The 18897-nt window shown below is 37.2% G+C and overlaps 3 protein-coding genes across 7 annotated transcripts in view; 1 reads left to right on the top strand and 2 right to left on the bottom strand.

Moving 5' to 3' along the window:
- Positions 1-4835: 4835 nt before the first annotated feature.
- praf2 (PRA1 domain family, member 2) lies at positions 4836-7296 on the bottom strand. Its single transcript, XM_067393982.1, has 3 exons — positions 7109-7296; positions 6137-6354; positions 4836-5917 (listed from the first exon to the last, which is right to left on the bottom strand). Exons 1-3 carry the CDS (start codon positions 7285-7287, stop codon positions 5778-5780), a joined length of 537 nt encoding a protein of 178 aa, XP_067250083.1. The 5' UTR covers positions 7288-7296; the 3' UTR covers positions 4836-5777.
- A 2456-nt stretch (positions 7297-9752) lies between these two features.
- On the bottom strand, positions 9753-18389 carry timm17b (translocase of inner mitochondrial membrane 17 homolog B (yeast)). Of its 3 annotated transcripts, XM_067395293.1 has the most exons (7): positions 18251-18347; positions 17269-17385; positions 16063-16162; positions 15901-15964; positions 15627-15755; positions 13955-14065; positions 9753-11408 (listed from the first exon to the last, which is right to left on the bottom strand). In XM_067395293.1, exons 2-7 carry the CDS (start codon positions 17292-17294, stop codon positions 11329-11331), a joined length of 510 nt encoding a protein of 169 aa, XP_067251394.1. In that variant the 5' UTR covers positions 17295-17385; positions 18251-18347; the 3' UTR covers positions 9753-11328. The 3 variants fall into 3 exon arrangements, with proteins under 3 accessions (XP_067251394.1, XP_067251395.1, XP_067251397.1); XM_067395294.1 differs by lacking the exon at positions 17269-17385 and having other exon boundaries at positions 18251-18389; XM_067395296.1 differs by lacking the exon at positions 17269-17385 and having other exon boundaries at positions 18276-18351.
- The window catches only part of zgc:154046 (Carnitine O-acetyltransferase-like), a 28521-nt gene continuing 27960 nt past the window's right edge, over positions 18337-18897 (top strand). For 2 of the 3 annotated variants that reach the window (XM_067395290.1, XM_067395292.1), the window contains exon 1: positions 18337-18515. In XM_067395290.1, the coding sequence (XP_067251391.1) occupies positions 18489-18515 (27 nt within the window). In that variant the 5' untranslated portion in view covers positions 18337-18488. The remainder of the gene's footprint in view (positions 18516-18897) is intronic. The other variant, XM_067395291.1, reaches the window with a different exon arrangement.

The following is an 18897-nucleotide window of genomic DNA, read 5'->3' as shown; positions in this document are numbered from 1 at the left end:
GTGCATACTGTATGGGATGTCCCTTATAAACACTGACCATTTCTACTTATTTGAAATGTGGTATTTATATGCATCTGAAGTCGATTAATATGATATATCTCCAAAGTCCTGCAGTAAAACGGATTCATATGAGGTGTCCATATACTCTATGGGACGTCCCTAAAAAAGTGACCATTAGTTTTTTCTGCTTATTTGAAATGAGGTCTTTTTATGCCTCTGAAGTCAATTAATGTGGTATATATATGCATCTGAAGTCGATTAATATGATATATCTCCAAACTGCTGCAGTAAAATAGTTTCATATGAGGTTTGCATGGGATGTCCCCTATAAAAACTGACCATCATTAGAAAATAAGTTTTTTATAGGTGTATAAAGTAGAATAATAACATATATCTCCAAAACGCTGCAGTAAAATGGATTCATATGAGGTTTTCATACTGTATGGGACGTCCCCTATAAAAACTGACCATTCGTTTTTTCTACTTGATGGAAATGAGGTTTTTATAGGTGTATAAAGTATTCATATAATGTATTCATATGAGGTAGGCTATGTTTAACGGAGGCCAGCTAGTAGTTGCTGTGCAAGTAAATCTCACTTCTCTGATCTCAAGAGATGCTCTAGCGACTGATGCTAGGGATTGCAGCCTTTAGCCTCATTGTTAGAGCGTCACACCAGAGACCCAGGTTCAAGGCCCACGCAGAGCGGGGCGAGTAGAACTTGGTTAGAGAGGTTACATTTGCTTTACATGCAAGAATAAGTGAGTCAGTAATGCATATGTATGGTATATATGAGGTATTTAGAAAGTTATTTTATGTGCTTTTTGCAAATAATTATGCTGTAAATACATATAAATAAAACAATGACTTGAAATGTGTCCTTTAAAGAAAAAAACATGAAATCTTTTTATATCATCTCACATAATTTCTGGGCAACTCAAAGATAAGTGCTCTGAAATCGCATTCTCTTTCTCTGCTGTTCCTCAAAATTATCATGATCATATAATAGGCAGGCTTGACTGTGTATTTTCAAACTGTGGCTGGCTTGACCGCAGTAACTAACTGCTATTTCAAATTAAATAACGAGACATTTTGCATCTGCTCCATTTTATTTGTGATCACAATAAGTAACGTCCATTAGGGCTTTTAGTCCAAACGTGTGCACATTTGGGAAAATATTGATGGATTCCCATGTTTACTTGATATTTCTTTATAAAGGGCTGTAAGTGCTATCCGGCTTTGCCTCTATTGTGGGTCAAATGACTGCAACTCCCAGACAGACAGATGATTTGCTACTGATCTGTCATTCATATTACGTACCATAACTCCCACCCTTCTGTGAAGAAAATCCAGTAGCACCGCATTCTGTCATTGTACATGTCTAACAGATAGAAATGTTTGTACACAGATGAAACATTAAGCTAATAAAAAGGCGATTACAACAATATTTTGTTTCGGTGTTTTTCATGCAATTTGTGGTAAAGGATATAATAAAGAATAAAGGATGTAATGTAGCCTATTAGGATCAAAGGGACATGGCCAAGAAAGCCTGTGCCAAATGGGCAGAAAGTGCAATAAAGCAGCTGTTTACTGTCACCTGTATAGAGTCTGTATAGAGATTTCATAAAAGTACAGAGAAATAAAATCAAACTTTGTATTTTGTTAGGCCATTATAGTGTTTTTCATCAGCCATGGTCAAATTTAGCACTCCCTTGAACATGGCTGAGAAACACTGAGCGCTCCGAAAATGGCTCATGCAACTGTATTATGCAAAGTTAAGTTCCATAAAATTTTTAATTTTATTCATGATCAAAATGTATATTTCGTTAGGGCATCATTAAGTGTCCCTGTGTTATATCTAACACACTCTGTGATGCCAGATGGCTGCCACAACCCCGGTTGTTTTGTGTGTGTGTGTGTGTGTGTGTGTGTGTGTGTGTGTGTGTGTGTGTGTGTGTGTGTGTGTGTGTGTGTGTGTGTGTGTGTGTGTGTGTGCGTGATGAAAACTGCACAAAGAAATACAGAAATTTCCTCACACTGCAAAGTTTTGCTATTAATTACTTTATTTTTTGTAATTAAACAGCTTTAAGAAGACTTTTTGTTTGCAAACAATTTTTTTTGCTCTCAAACACAGTGTTTGAATAAAAAAGACACAAAACAAACTCCGTACAAACAAAGACCAATCCAGCCCCGGAATCTCAGGGACACCTGTACAACCTGTGTGGAACGACATGAGGGTAAGTAATAAATTACAGAATTTTCATTTTTGGGTGAACTAACCCTTTAAGGTATTTTTGATGAAATCCGATGGCTCGGTGAAGCCTGCATTGCCAGCAAGACAATTAACACTTTCAATGCCCAAAAAGCTACTAAATACTTAATTAAAACTGTGCATGTGACTACAGTGGTTCAGCCCTTAATGTTAAGTAGCGATGAGAATACTTTCTGTGCGCCAAAAAAACAAAACAAAATTAAAGCTGCAAGCAGCGATGAAAGGGCCCTCGCACCCGGGCTAACCGCCACCCGTTGGCCTCAGGAAAACAGTGAACAGTGGACGACATGCATGTAAGCGAGTGAATACAGGAGAATTATGCCAAAGTCATTTCGAAATGCCACACTTCCTGTGGCCAACAGGTGGCGCTTTGACCGTCACTATTGCCATGTTGATGTCTTCAGGCAAGAACTATCATCGAACATGTGAAGTTTGAAACAGATCGGACATTGTATGCCTGAGTTACAACAACTTCCTGTTTCATTCGTGGCGTTATTTGCAAACATTAGCACTCAGCCAAGTGTTGCATAATTTAACGTGTTTCTAGCATGTTTGGTACTTCGTGGCATAATGAAACGTGAATCTGGTGGTCAATTACAGTGTAAAGCATGCCACTTCCTGTTGCCAGCAGGTGGCACTATGGCTAACTGAATATTGTCATATAGATGTATTTAGGCCAGGACTCTTATCACACATGTGAAGTTTGGAGCAGATCGGACATTGTATGCTTGAGTTACAACAGCTTCCTCTTTCATGGCGAAACATCAGAATTTGTCAGGTCACCACAGACACGCCCTTCACCGAAAACTCTAGATCTTTGATGTTTAACATCTCCAAGGCCTTAAGATTAGACTGACAACATATGATGTTCTTCTGGTTTAATCTCTATGAGGAGTTAATCACAGTGTAAAACATGTAATTTCCTGTTGCCCCCAGGTGGCGCTATGACTGTAACTGAATATTGTCATATAGATGTCTTCAGGCCAGGACTCTAATAAAACATGTGAAGTTTGGGGCAGATCAGACATTGTATGCCCGAGTTACAACAACTTCCTGTTTCATGGCGAAACATCGAACTTTGCCAGGCCGCCACGGACACGCCCTTCAGCGAAAACTCTAGATCTTCGCAATTTAACGTCTCAAAGGTCTTTAGATTAGACTGACCAAATATGATGTTGATCTGATTAAAGCTCTAGGAGGAGTTCGTTAAAGTACAACATGTGGAAATGGCAAAAACTGCACAAATTTTGGCAAAGAAAATTCAAAATATCTCACTTCCTGTTGGTTTTCAGATTTCACTCCAAGAGACTTTTTTGTAGGTATTGGGCTGTTAGATGTGTGTACCAAACTTCATACCTGTACGTGAAACGTCGTGTCAGGGGCACTTCGTTGAAATTTTTTAGGTGGCGCCATCGAGCCATTTTGCCACACTTAATTCTGAAACCCACATCAGACGTAAATTTTCACGACTTCTGACGCATCTACAAAGTTTCATGAGTTTTCGAGTATGTTTCGGCCCTCAAAAAAGTGATTCACCTTACATGGCGAAACATCAGACTTTGTCGGTCACCACGGACACGCCCTTCAACGAAAACTCATAATCTTTGCAATTTAACATCTCAAAGGCCTTAAGATTAGACTGGCCATATATGATGCTGATCTGGTTTAATCTCTATGAGGAGTTAATCACAGTGTAAAACATGTCATTTCCTGTTGCCTCCAGGTGGCGCTATGACTGTAACTGAAAATTGCCATATAGATGTCTTCAGGCCAGGACTCTAATAAAACATGTGAAGTTTGGGGCAGATCAGACATTGTATGCCCGAGTTACAACAACTTCCTGTTTCATGGCGAAACATCAAACTTTGTCAGGCCGCCACGGACACGCCCTTCAGTGAAAACTCTAGATCTTCGCAATTTAACGTCTCAAAGGCCTTTAGATTAGACTGACCAAATATGATGTTGATCAGATTAAAGCTCTAGGAGGAGGAGTTAAAGTACAACATGTGGAAATGGCAAAAACTGCCAAAATTTTGTAGAGAAAATTCAAAATATCTCACTTCCTGTTGGGTTTACAAACTTTGCACCCAGGGGCTTTTTTGTAGGTATTGGGCTGTTACATCTGTCTACCGAATTTCATAACTGTACGTGAAACGTAGCACGAAGAGCGCTTAATTGAATTTTTGTAGGTGGCGCTATCGAGCCATTTTGCCACACCTAATTCTGAAACCAATATCAGATGTAAATTTTCACCACTTCTGACGCGTGTGCAAAGTTTCATGAGTTTTTGAGAATGTTTAGGCCCTCAAAAATGTGATTCATTTTGGAGAAGAAGAATAATTGGCTGAGCAATTCCAATAGGGTCCTCACACCATCGGTGCTCGGGCCCTAATAACTTTATTCAACAATATCTAGCGATGGGTGATTTCAAAACACTGCTTCATGAAGCTTTATGAATCTTTTGTTTCGAATCAGTGGCTACCTTACGATTCACATATCTATACATTCATGTTAACGGCCACAGAGCCCCTAAGCGGTGTCAAACAAAAAGACAAAAGCTGCAGATATATGAAAGTTTATTTATGCACTGCGATGGATGAGCATTTCCTGAAAATACAAGGCAACTGATGTTGTAAACATTAAATATGCAGAAAATACAAATGACTTCATGTTTTTGTTCTTACACATATTAAATAACTAAAAGAAAGATTAAATATCTGTAGTGTTACATTTCTCAGAACATTTAGTCAACCAAATCTGTATTAAGATTCATCCCTGTTTATTAGATAATTTATGTCTGACTACAGTTTGTATCTCTCCTTTAAATTTTTTTCACCAACAATGTCAGTTTGCGATGCAAAATTGACATAAATGGAAACATAAAGAATGAATATTCTTGGTCACAAATTTGGGTTGCTAGAATAGGGAAGCATTTACCCTTGGCACTTTATAAGACTACAAACACAACTCATGGCAGGCCACATATGGCACTATTTTGTTTAAAACAAAATACAATACAACTCAAAACAAACTGTAAAAATAATATTTGGTCGTGTAATGCACTGGCATGAAAGACAATCTCTTTAAATATCCTTCATCACAATTCACATAATCAAACATATTTAGGGACAGAATACATGTGTAGGCACAATTAAATCCATAGAATTAAGCAATAACAGACTGTTACTGAAATAGTAAATGTGAGTTTAATAACTCAGCCTACAACCTATTTACAAGGCATTATATTGCTGTTTTTTGTTTTTAATTTGGACACCTAATGTAGTTATTAACACCTGATCCTGTAATCATACTTTTTGCTATTTTCCATAAACTGCATCATAAAACCTAATCCTGTCCATTGGACCCCTCTTGCATATCTGAGAGACTTTAACAATATGCCAAACATGTTTTGCCAATATCTGTTTTCATATACATTTTAAGGACATGTAAGAAGCTCGTAGGAAAGAAGGGGTGAGCGATAGCACTGTTAGGTAATAGTCAGCACAGCTATGATCCAGCCTCTTGTTCCTGTCCCAGCGCTTCCAGTATCAGGCCCATGGGAGTCCTCTTCAATCCTATACTTTCCAACTTATTCTCTAGTTTATTCTTAAGGCTTCTGAGTCTTACTGAAGCATGGATTAGGATCACTGTGAGGAGAAAGTATCAGAAAGGACTATAAAAGTGTGACACAGCAAAATAATACATGTAAGCCTTTCAATACACATTGCTCAAGCTATCAATTAATCATAGGTTCATACAAAGTATTAACAGAACAAAAATAACTGAAAATATTTCAATTATCTAATGAGATACTTAGTACTTTTTAGTGTTAGGAAAAAAAGACTTAGACAACAAAGAATACTAACTTAATATGGGGAAGGCAATGCCAAAGAGGAAAACAGCTACCCCTCCTAAAACGGACAGAAGAAGGTAGCTGGAGCCCAAAATTGCAGATACGGAGAGAGATGGATGATTCCTCCGGAATCGTCGAATTACCGCCTTATTTTCAGCTGCCCAGACAAACCCCAAAAACAGAAGGATCACAACTGTTGCCCCAAGGATCAGCTGGAGTGGTTGGAAATACCTATGGCACAATTACAAAAGAAACTGTTATTGTAGTATAATTATGAGTTTTGCCTAATAGGTCTCCTTTAAAGCAACAGCCTTGTGAAACAGTGGTTTACAGTTTGAAGCATCAGTGCCTAAAACCCCCTTAGCCTTTCTAAATTCACTGTAAATTATGGCTTCACAGGGATTATTGCTTTTATAAAACGGTTATTCTTCCACCAAGCTATATTCGTTCTAAAATAAATCAATTTTAGTTAGACATTTTGTAATTTTGTAAACAAAAATTTAATAGACCTGTCTATATAGTTTTTTTTTATTATTATTATATGTCAGTATTAGTACATTAAGTTAAACTAAAAGGGAAATGTTGGTGATGTGAAGAAAGTGATGAAATAATGGGCGACTGAATGTAAAAGGATAATTGTACCTGGGATGAGTAGGCTACATGAGAACTGTTTGAAAAAAGAAAAAAAAAAAACTTCTGATTTGTAACACACTGCTTTGTAACTGTCTTGGTGATACCAACAAAACAACAATAAACAAAGCCCATGAAACACAGTATCGTTTTCACTCCAAACAGAGAAGTGAATGTTTGTAACGCAACAATGGCCTAATTTAGGTCAACGCTACAAATTAATTAATTGTGAGCATTTAAAAAAAAAAAACGCATTCAATACAGAACAGAACACAAATGTGGTTACCTGGAAAAGGATTTTAAAAGAACAGTGAATAGGTCTGAATGAACGTACACGTCACTGGTGTTTCCTTACCCGACTACAACCAAAAATGCCACGGCGAAGGCAAAATAGTTTGACTGGTAATACAGCAGGTTGTTAATGATTCGGTTATTCCACCGATCCAAGTTACGAACATCTGGCACTGAGAATCGGGCCGAACCCAGCAGAAAATCGTCCAGAGTTCTGAAAGGCGGAGGCTGAACATCCACCATTTTTGACGCTTTCGGTGACTACATTTACCAGCATGCATTGCAAACCCACGGGACTGAAAATTCTAGCAGCGCAAAAAAGCTATCAAATACAAACACAAACAAACTAAAATAAAAACGCTGAAAAAAACAACAACAAATGAATAATTAATTAAATATATTTGCTCATAAGATATGCGGTGCGGACTCATGTTAAACAATTAAGATGAATTGCATGTCATAGAATGTCATATGTCAAACGAGTGAGTATCATTTGCAGTCCAGAAATATTTATCGTAAGGAACTTTTTATTTATTTTTCTACTAAATAGGCTATATGTGGTCTTCTAACTTTTATAACTGTGTATTGGTGTGATATATATCACAGCCAACAAATATGTCAGATCGTAACCACTAAATGATTTAACGGATCAGAATTCTTTTAATCACTTTTGTCACCATGGTCTAAAGCTGTGCAAAGTTTGGTGAAGATCTGACATAAACATATATATGAGATAGCATATACACTTGTTAAAGAGATAGTTCACCCAAATTTTTTTTTTTTTTTTTTTCATCATTTACTCTCCTTCATGTTGTTCCGAACCTGTATGTGTTTCTTTCTTCTGCTGAGCACAAAAGAAGATATTTTGAAGAATGTTGCTACAGTTCATGGTAGCCATTGACTTCCATAGGAAAAAAATACTATGGAAATCAATGGTCAACTGTCTGGTGGTTACCAACATTATTAAAAAATTTTGTGTTCAGCAGAAGAAAATGAGGGCGAGTAAATTATGACAACATTTTCATTTTTGGGTGAACTATCCCTTTAACCCTTAAAGCAAAGTTTCAGAAGAAACAATAATTTTAATACTATCATGTACAGTTGCGAAGCTGTTAACAAAAAAGTAAAGTTGCTAATTATAGCGCCACTTGTTTTCACATGGTTTACGAATATTTCCATTTTAGGCCATTCAGATGTTATTAGCTGCTGATGTTTGGCTGATGGTGGCCTTTTTTCATTTGTAGGATTGATTTTTCATGGTTTTGTTAGCACTTGTCCTGAAGAAGATACACATGAAATTTAATTTTCCTTGATCAAACGGTTGTTTAGTTGTAATGCACCCTTGTTGCAGATTTTAATGCAAATTTGAGTGCACCCATGTGCAGAATGTCCTGTTCACTTTGTACATTGTGTTGAGCAAATATATGTCAATAGAGTGCTGCAGGGATTACATATTTTTGTGCCAAAATCCAGAAACGAGTTAGCATTTTAGCACTTCCGCTTCCATTGTCCTGAAGTTTTTTTTTTTTATTATTTGTTTGTTTTGTTAAATGCCTGAAATAAGGTTTGTGGTTAACAAAAGCTCTATATAATACATACCGCCTTGTGATTTTTAAAGCTTACTTGTTGCTAACAAGAGGCTAAATGGGACTACAGAGGTTGTCAGTGACATTAAACGTCATCTACTCTTAGCTTTTTCCTTCTGGCTTATTTATCTAGGCTTATTCAGTCTTAAAAAATTCTGTTAATTTGTGAAGATTATCATGATGAAAAACATGTAAGAATCATAAACTTTTGTTGGTCACAGACCTTATTTCCACAAACATTTAAAAGCCAATAGAAAAATCCAATTGGGATTTTGTAGAGGAAACCTGGGTTATGCTTACTTCCGGGTTTGCCTACAAAATAATCATCACTGCAGCATTCTATTAGTCAAAATGGGTGATGCAAGATCATTTTAAGGTGGCCAGTTGTGGCCTAATGGTTAGCGAGTTGGACTTGTAACCTGAAAGTTGTGGGTTCAAGTCTCAGTACTGGCAGGGAATTTATGTGAGGGGGTGAATGAACAGCACTCTCTTCCACTGTCATTACCCACAACTGAGGTGCTCTTGAGCAAGACACCTAACCCCCAATTGCTCCCTGGGTGCTGCAGGCTGCCCACTGCTCCACGTGTGTGCTCTTGGATGGGTGAAATTCAGAGCACAAATGGGACACATACTCAGCCACGTCACTTTAATTGGCTTATATCTTTGCAGTGCTTAAACTTTTTGTCATGAGGACGTTAGAATGGTGTGTGCCAATTTTCGTGGGAATCAAACCAAGTGCCTGGAATTTTGAACCAGGAGTTAGAAAAAAATGTTTTTTCAGAAAATTCCAAAAGGTGGAAAAACTGAACAAAATCAAAGTCAGATGTATCAATTCTTGTAGGGCTTGACTCAAGAATTCAGAGGAAAATGGAATTGATTCTAGCCCTTGAAAGTCCACAGTTGTGAACTAAACTGCACATTATTATAGCGCCACCAAGTGTCTGACAAATGTGTGTGGGGGTGCGGGGATTTAGAGCCATTCTACCATGTTTAAAGTTTCTGCGAATTATGGTTTCTGAAGTTCAGACACTTTTAGGGCAGAAAAAATATAATTGGCAAAATAGTAGAAATACAACAGGGTTCCATCACCATTACTAACACCTAATAAAAATAACATCTCTAAACAATACAGGCCTATGCATCAACCATAAAATACTTTATTGAGACAGGTTACTTATACATACATATTCTCTTGTGCTCCAAAAAATAAATAATCCATCAAAAGACAAACAAACAAACAAACAAACAAAAAAACCCTACAAGATATTACACAAAGATTGTTATAGAGAGTAGGAAAATTACTGGTACCAAACTGGAGAAATTGAATGACATAAATTTAATTTGGTAGAGGAACATTAAAGTTGAATATCAACTTCAACAACAGTGTCTCTTTTGACAGCACATTATGTATTGTAGATTAATTCATTTCAGTTTATCAGTAAAGAAATGGAATTGGAATGGAAAATATTCAAAATCTCTGAAAGATCTCAATTTTAATAACTTCAGAAGATCTAAAGCAAAATCTAAAGAGACTGTTTGTATATCAAGAGTCCAGATCATGTATTAGATTAAGATAAATGTAATATAAAAATGTACTGCAACTTTGCATAGCCTTGTTTGCATAACACTGCATCAGTGATATTAAAGTCAAAATATAAATGATTTCAAAATTAACTTTCATAGGAATCATTATTCAAGTCTTCTTGCAACATTGCAATTAATTACATACCCTGAATATCTAAAAAACTGATCTAGTTAGTCCGGCTAAATGAAAAGTGATGTAATGGAGAGTCTTTTTCTAGCACACAGTATATTTGTGTTCAAACAAGCCTGTATAAACTTGACAAATCTTTGGGTGACATTTTCCCTTTGCAACAGGAGAAAATACAAGTGTATATTACAATTCATACACAATACAAATTACTTACTGCTTTCCCCTGAGTGGCCATCTAATAGAGTGGTGCAGGGTTGACATATTTTTGTAGGCCATCCCGGAAGTTGGCATTATCCTCAAAAGTATTTTTCCTTTGGCTTTTGTATTATTGCAGAAAACAAGGTCTGTGACTAACAAAAGCTTATGCATCTGATACGTTTGGATTTTACCCCTCAGAATGCGATTTTTACCGTGGGACCACCCCTGAAAAGTAATTGGGCTAGTTTTGGGCTAGTTGTGAGTAGCAATTGGGTGGGTTTTCTTGTGAAAACCTGGCAACCCTGACGATTATAAACATAACATGGCTGTGGAAGCAGACTAATGCGTAGATGAGATAACCTGTTTGGCTGATGATGTTAAATGTCCCCAAAACCTCTATAGTTCCATTTAGCCACTTACTAAACAAATAAAAGTAAAAAAAAAAAAAAAAAAAATACATTACTGATATATTTTATATTGTAGAATAAAATTGGAAAATATCTTGAGTTTGTGTTCACCACAGACCTTATTTCAAGCATTTAACCAAAAACCCATTAAAAAAACTCATTGACTTTAGGACGATGGAACCAGAAGTGCTAAAATGCTAACTTGTTTCCAGGTTTGGCCTACAAAAATACCCTGCACCACTCCATAGAGGATAAAAGGTTCAGGAGTATCCCCTGTCTCTGGAGGGTACTGTAAACTATGAAGAGGGTCCTAAACTTCTAACAATCCTCTTTTTTTCACAGTCTATAATATTACAGTCTCCACTGTAACACAGTGGTTTTACTGATACTGTCCATAACCACGTGTCTCTTGGCCTTCTTTCGGGGGAAGCTGACTCGGATCCTCCACAAAAGGACTGGCTATAGATGAAGAGAAGAAGCAGATAGTGAACACCTCTGAAGCAGCTTTAACAAAACTATGTGCAAAATAAAACTAAAGGTAATAAAATTCTCTTTAATACAAATGTTAAACAACAGTGTTTTAAAGTATGTAGCACCACACCTGACATGCAGGTAAAAAACACTGTGGCCATGAATTAATTCCCAAAAATTTATAAATTGTTCTCTCATTTAGATAAATTGTGGCCACGTTGTACTAATTTGTTCCCCGTTTTGATTTAGTTAAATTGTTAAATTGTCATGAATTTGTACTATCTTGCCATGATTTACACAAATTAATAAAACATGGCAACAAATTTTTCAGAACAAATTCATAATTAATGGCCACAATATCTATTTTATCTTCCAGCGCAGGGCTCAGTTTTGAAGGAATAGTTTGTCCATAAATAAAAATATCTTTGTTGTTTAAAACCTAATGAATTTTAAAGCGATGCAATAGAAGAACCATTTTGGGTTGCCCAAAGAACGTTTCTTTTAAAGTGCCCCTATTATGCTATTTTAAAGTTTCCTAATTTTGTTTTGAAGGTCTCCTATACAATAGGTTTACATGCATCCAAAAACTTTATTTTCTCATAATATACACTATATTGCCAAAAGTTTTGGGACGCCTGGCTGCCTTTGTGTGCACATGAACTTTAATGACATCCCATTCTTAATCCATAGGGTTTAATTTGGAGTTGGCCCACCCTTTCCAGCTATTACAGCTTCGACTCTTCTGGGAAGGCTTTCCACAAGGTTGGGAGTGTGTTTATGGGAATTTTTGACCATTCTTCTAGAAGCGCATTTGTGAGGTCAGGCAGTGATGTTGGCGAGAAGGCCTGGCTCTCAGTCTCTGCTCTAATTCATCCCAAAGGTGTTCTATCGGGTTGAGGTCAAGACTCTGTGCAGGCCAGTCAAATTTCTCCACACCAAACTCGCTCCTCCATGTCTTTATGGACCTTCCTTTGTGCACTGGTTCGCAGTCAAATTTGGGAGCATGAAATTGTCCAAAATGTCTTGGTATGCTGAAGCATTAAGAGTTCCTTTCACTGGAACTAAGGGGCCAAGCCCAACCCCTGAAAAACAACCCCACACCATAATCCCCCTCCACCAAACTAAACACTTGGCACAATGCAGTGCAACTGCCAAACCCAGACTCGACCATATAATTGCCAGACAGAGAAGCGTGATTCATCACTCCAGAGAATACTGCTCTAGAGTCCAGTGGAGGCATGATTTACACCACTGCCTCCGACGCTTTGCATTGCGCTTGGTGATGTAAGGCTTGGATGCAGCTGCTCGGCCATGGAAACCCATTCCATGAAGCTCTCTACGCACTGTTCTTGAGCTAATCTGAAGGCTACACAAAGTTTGGAGGTCTGTAGCTATTGACTCTGTATAAAGTTGGTGACTTCTGCGCACTGTGCGCCTTAGCATGCGCTGCCCCTCTCTGTGATTTTACGTGGCCTACCACTTCGTGGCTGAGTTGCTGTTGTTCCCAATTGCTTCCACTTTGTTATGATACCACTAACAGTTGACCGTGGAATATTTAGTATTGAGGAAATTTCATGAATGGACTTATTGCACAGGTGGCAACCTATTATGGTACCACGCTTGAATTCACTGAGCTCCTGAGAGCGACCCATTCTTTCACAAATGTTTGTAGAAGCAGTCTGCATTCCTAGGTGCTGGATTTTATACACCTGTGGCCATGGAAGTGATTGGAACACCTGAATTCAATGATTTGGAGGGGTGTCCCAATACTTTTGGCAATATAGGGACATTGCACATTACCTAATTTCTCAAATAGTCTGAAATCAGTTCATTTCAAGATTTAGTCTCTCTTCTTTTTTGCCAGCCTACTCTGCTCCAATTGGTAAGATTGTGTCGGAAACGCCTACCATATCTGAATTTTAGCTCTAGACAGTAACAGCTCAAACAGTAACAATGGCGTTGGTTTTTCAGTATTAATTCCAGCGTGAGTCCTAATCCTCTTAAAATGCATGCAATGTAGATTCACAGTGCTGAAAACAGTGTCATCTCAACATTTTGACAACAGAAACCAAACTCTTCCAGGCCTCAGCTACAACTACAGTGTGTGAGGGTGAGTCAAAATAGATGTTGTTCATGGGCAGCCAATGAAGACCATAGGCTGGAAAATTTGTTATATTGTTATGTAGGTATGCTGACAACTCATTTCAGCAGTACAGAATCAATTCTTTCTTTTAGGAGATAACTTTATTTGTCATGCACTTTGATCCTCAAAACTCTGCAGTCCGTTTACATTCACAGACAGCTATATTACACACTGTATGAAAGGTAATATTCGAAAATGCATAATAGGGGCAGTTTAACAGTTCTTAAAAGAGTGAGAAGGATATTTTAATAATCTGAAGATCCTTTTTTCACTGTAAAGAACCTTTTGTACAATGGAAATGTTCCATGGATGTTAAAGGTTCTTCATGGAGCCATCAATGCCAATAAGGAGCCTTTAATTTTAAGAGTGTATTCAGACACATGTAACTCACGATTCTGAAACTGCTGTGCTGTGTATCTAGTAAGAAGTATCCCAAAGCCTTCGATTAGTGCAAGCAGAATTCCCCCCATCATTGCAGAGCCCACCATGGCTAGGGGACCACCTGAAATACAAACATTGCAAACACATTTTTTATTTGCAAACTCATGATCCAGAGGTAATTGCAAGACTAAAGATTTATGCAGATTGTATGCTATTATAGAACAGTCCAGATCATCAGAAGATTTTTTCCAGTGGGTCTTTATACCTCAAATGTCAAAGACTGGAATACATTACACAACTTTTGCCCAGATTTTTGGTCCGATTTGCTGTATGGACAAGTCAACACTAGTTGCCTGAAGTCAGAGCCATGCCAAATCGTGCAGTGCTTGATTGGCACAGATTTTTTAGCTTCAGACTCTGAGTCAGTCTGAGGATATCAAACATATTTGATATTTTGAGCCAATTTTAAAACACATATTGTTTTTTTAGTTGTCATGCATGACCTAGCATGTTTCTGTGCGAGTTTGTTGTTTACAAAATGACTTGAAAGTCTTGTAGTGTGTGATTGCCAGGTTTTCCTTTGTAACCATTTGACAAATAAATGATGCCTAATGTTTTCAATTCTGATTTTAAAAGTCATGTAGTGTATTCCAGTGGGCACATTATAATTGTATTGTGCGGTCACAATACAATGTCTGCTAAATTTTCTGAGGAAAAAAGGTCCATTGCCCATTATTAGTGTAGCAAAACAAAGGTGGAAAAGAAAAGACACATGTTACCTGCAAAATAATTAAGAATTAAGGTGAAGAATTAAGTGTGAAACTATCAGGAGCCCATTAGTCTCCAGTGCCACCATTTTCCTTAGGTTAGGTAAAGAATCCTGGTGGGAGTCATTTTTTAAGATTCTTTACCTAACCTAAGTCTCTGAGATCCTGACACCTTGCACTTCTGGAGACTCCAGGTAGGTTGCAGTTCTAGAAAATGGTGGCGCTGGAGACTAAAGGGTCCCTGATGGTTTCACACTTAATTCTTCACCTTAATTCTTTTGCAGTTAACATTTTTTTTGTCTTTTCTTCTCCACCTGTTTTTGTCTGACCCTGCTGATCCAATGAGAATTTTGCTGTCCAATGGCCGTGCTTTAACTTTGCAATTTCTAGAATTGCATCCTTTTCATGGGCATTTGATCATTTTTGACTTTTCAGTCTGAGATAAATCTCTTTTTTGGCTCATTTTATCTGTAAAAGAAAACCTGATAATAATTATTCACACATGAATATAAGGCGTTTTTCACTTCCAGCCTTCATGAACAACTATATATCACTAATGAATGATTAAATACAAAATTGACAGTTGTTATTAAGATTGGTGTGGTTTGGAATTGGTAAAGTGTGCTTGGAAAAAAATATGATCAGAAAATCAACTTGCATAATAATTACGCACACTCCGTATGAAGCAATGCTCACACAGAAGTCACTTTTAAACCATGCAGCTTTCTGTTGGTCAACGTGGCAAAATTAAGTTGAACATGATGCAAAATATTTCACCCACACGCGAAATTCCCATTTGTGTGGATTCCAACTGAACTGACTAGATTTTGCTCGCTAAAAAAACACCGCAACTTTAATGTCCAATATTATGGAAGAATACTGGTAATAGAATAATGACCACCATACTAAACTTACTGCGTGCAGCCAGTATAGCTCCAGTCATGGCTCCACTGGTGATGGAGTTCCAAGGGTCTTCCTTACCCCGTAAACGCACAAGACCACAGTCTATGGTGGAAAAGAGTCCACCCCACACAGCAAAACTACCTGCAAGAGAAAAACAGAACCCATGACACAATGTATAGTGACTCACTGATATAAAAAATGCTGAAACTAGTCATACACAATAGTTTTACACCACACAAATCAGACCAAGAAACAATAACACAAAAAAAAGATTCTGCAACATCACCTCCAATTTGTGGTGCTCTTACTCTCACAGCATTTGCGCTCCCTCTTAGCCTGTGTCGTACACCCTATAGTCACAGAGGGAGTTTATTATTAGTAAATGTATTGTGTATTAGTGATTGTGATTACTGAGCTCAGTTGTTTTGTTGGTGTCAGTAAAGCATACCACAGGTGCGTTCCGAAAGCCTTTAACAGACTGGAACACCCCCCCTCCAATGGCCCCCATGGTAAATGCACCTCCACAGTCATCAACTATCCTCCATGGACTAAAAAAATAAATAAATAATAAGTGATCAAAGCTGAAAAACCTGTTGTACAGAATCTTCTACATGCCTTCTGCTGTCTAACTGATAGTCAATACTTTTTTCTCTTTTTTTGCAAGTAAAGGCCCTTTTATATTACTCGAAAAATGTCCCCCTTCAGGTCTTTTTGCTGTAAAATCTCTACAGATTTTTAGAAGGTAAACATAAGAATAACCTTTATATTGTTATTGATATTTCAAGATCAACATTTGCTGGCCTGAAGCAACTTAGGTTTATTTGATTACCCATCCATACAAAAATCATAATGTGTCTATCAAATATGATACAACAGGCTCTCAAACATCATTGCTTTGAATTGCACTACATGTTTTCCCTACCACAATTAAAAACTAAAAATTAAGCATTTAAGATATAGAGTGATAACTGATATTTATATGTACTGATAATTTATGTAAGTAGTCTGTTATATTGTTATAAAGATCTCATTGATTTACATTACCAAATGTGCATATTTGTGCTCTGTTTGGGCCTCTGAATGTAACTGAGGTGAATATTTCCTCCTTGACTATGAGCTCCATGTTCTCACATATACTATAGAGAGCCATGTATCAAATATGATACAAAACATAAAAACACACATGCAAGATTTTCTTTTATATTTATCTAAAAGTTCAATAAACTGATGCATTTAAAAAATATTTTTCTGACTATCATTTAATTTGTCTTTCCATGGATAATTTTTGTATAATGTCGGCTTAATACTAAACAAAGAGTTAATGTCTGCTCTATTTCGTATAGCTTTACAAGGACTTTTTTAATACTTAATAAAGAGTTAAAGCTGCCAGTGAAGGAAAACAGCGAGTTTATTGTGCCTCCTCAGTACTGAGATGAGATCCCACATGATAACATGTTTATCAAACACTCGGTGTAATGTGTCAACAGTGTGTGTGTGAACTGTTACAGCAGTCTACTCTATAATGACAGCTGAGAAACAAACCGATATGCGCAACACAAAACAAATGAGAATATAAACTGCTTCAAATAACAGCTATTTCCTGTCATTAACTGAAGTGCGGACTCGTCAGAAGTGAAGTCAGGATGTACTTTACCAGGGTTCACGGGCATATTCCTCCATGATAAACAGCTGACGTCAGAGCGGTTACGCAATTTTTCCGTGACAGAAGGTTCAGAACCAATGAACTGGGGCATGATGTACGTTGTGTAGCCTACGCGCAAAAAAGACATTGAAATGTGCGCAGGCAATTTTCCACGCACATAGCGGGATTCATAAGAAATAAACTATATATTAATTATATATAATTCATTCATTTATTTTATAAAAAGTAAATATGTGCTGACTAGGTGAGTTTTATAGCCTAAGCTTCGCGCAGGTTCTCGCGTAGGCTACGCATGTTTTTATAAATCTGAAAACTTTATGCGTACGCAGACTTTTAGGATAAAATCCACGTAAAGGTTTATACATGAGCCCCCTGAAGTTTTATTTAAGCCTACTGGACACATTTGTCCACTAAAAGTATATATTACAAGGAGTCTGACACTCCCTGTCAATTTGATAAATAGGCTAATATGCCATTGGGGATGTCCGATTTTTATATTTATTTATTTTTTATATAATTTTATATTTAAAAACAAGCACCACACACGCAAACACCTTAGTTCCTGGTCAATCAAAATGTAGGCTACATTAAATGATTAATTAATAAATTAAAAAGTAGGGGAGTAGGAGGTTTTTATATTAGGCTATAAAACCAAAATACCCCAATAAAGAGTACAAATACTTTTCATCCCTCTCAGTGTCTCCAAATATATAAAATATTACTCTTTAAAAAAACAATAATCGCAGGAATTCTTTGATGTATCCAGCTGAATGTCTAAAAAGATTTTAGAGCGCATGCATGGACAGTCGCTTAGCGATGACGTTGTGAACGTCCAAATAGGCCGACAGATGGCAATGTTTATTTGTTTTACCCATATATGTCTATGGTTTTAAATAACACCCTACATTTTAACTGATAAATAAATAAATAAATAAATAAAGGAATTATATATAGACGTTATCGTTTCAAATACCTTTATATAAATACCGTATAGCTACCATTTAAGTTTTCTTTAAACTCATGTGCAAGTCATTCAGGGGCAAAATAAACTGGTAGCTGTAGTTGTCAATCTTATCCGAGCGAGGGCGAAGGTGTACGACCCGTGTTGCAACTTGTCAAGAAAGTTTTGGTCGCCCTTGTAGCGCATAATGTCGGGGAGGTCCTGTTCTTCAGCTGTCAGTTGAATTCTCCAAGATCATTTGCGTGACATCATGCTCTGCGTCTTGACCAGAACTGCGGTAAGTGATGGTTAATCATAACCAACAAACGCAATGACTTTAACAGTTAATTGAACGCCTGCCAAAGTTTTATGCACCAATAGTAGCAGTAACGCCCCACAATGCTTTTCATGTGGGCTGCGCGTTTGTTTTTATCCATCGCTTATATTTTCTTGATCTGAAACATTGTATGCATTTGTTGTGCGTCATTTCGTTGTTACGAGTAGCCTATCTAAAACATGACAAATGAATTATGACACGCTGAGATGACCCGCATAATTAGAGGACATCAGCAACAAAAATGTCAATTGTGTTGTCAAGAAACACGGATGCCACTGCATGTACTTCGACAACGGGACGCATACAATATTTACCATGTAATAGTCTGTTCAAACAAGGTTAG

The sequence above is a fragment of the Chanodichthys erythropterus genome, chromosome 9, assembly GCF_024489055.1.
Source record: "Chanodichthys erythropterus isolate Z2021 chromosome 9, ASM2448905v1, whole genome shotgun sequence".
NCBI lineage: Eukaryota > Metazoa > Chordata > Actinopteri > Cypriniformes > Xenocyprididae > Chanodichthys > Chanodichthys erythropterus.
The sequence above is the reverse complement of the archived record's forward strand: the minus strand, read 5'-3'. Positions and strand labels throughout refer to the sequence as shown.

What these genes read in the sequence shown, in the direction of transcription:
- praf2 (XM_067393982.1), bottom strand. Translation starts at nt 7,287, where the DNA reads ATGGTGGATGTTCAGCCTCCGCCTTTCAGAACTCTGGACGATTTTCTG. An exon ending in GCATTTTTGGTTGTAGTCGG is followed by an intron (nt 6,355 to 7,108) that starts GTAAGGAAACAC and finishes ATTGTGCCATAG; the next exon opens with GTATTTCCAACCACTCCAGC. An exon ending in CATTGCCTTCCCCATATTAA is followed by an intron (nt 5,918 to 6,136) that starts GTTAGTATTCTT and finishes TTCTCCTCACAG; the next exon opens with TGATCCTAATCCATGCTTCA.
- timm17b (XM_067395293.1), bottom strand. Translation starts at nt 17,294, where the DNA reads ATGGAGGAATATGCCCGTGAACCCTG. An exon ending in GAATATGCCCGTGAACCCTG is followed by an intron (nt 16,163 to 17,268) that starts GTAAAGTACATC and finishes TTATTTTTTTAG; the next exon opens with TCCATGGAGGATAGTTGATG. An exon ending in AAGAGCACCACAAATTGGAG is followed by an intron (nt 15,756 to 15,900) that starts GTGATGTTGCAG and finishes TTTCTCTTGCAG; the next exon opens with GTAGTTTTGCTGTGTGGGGT.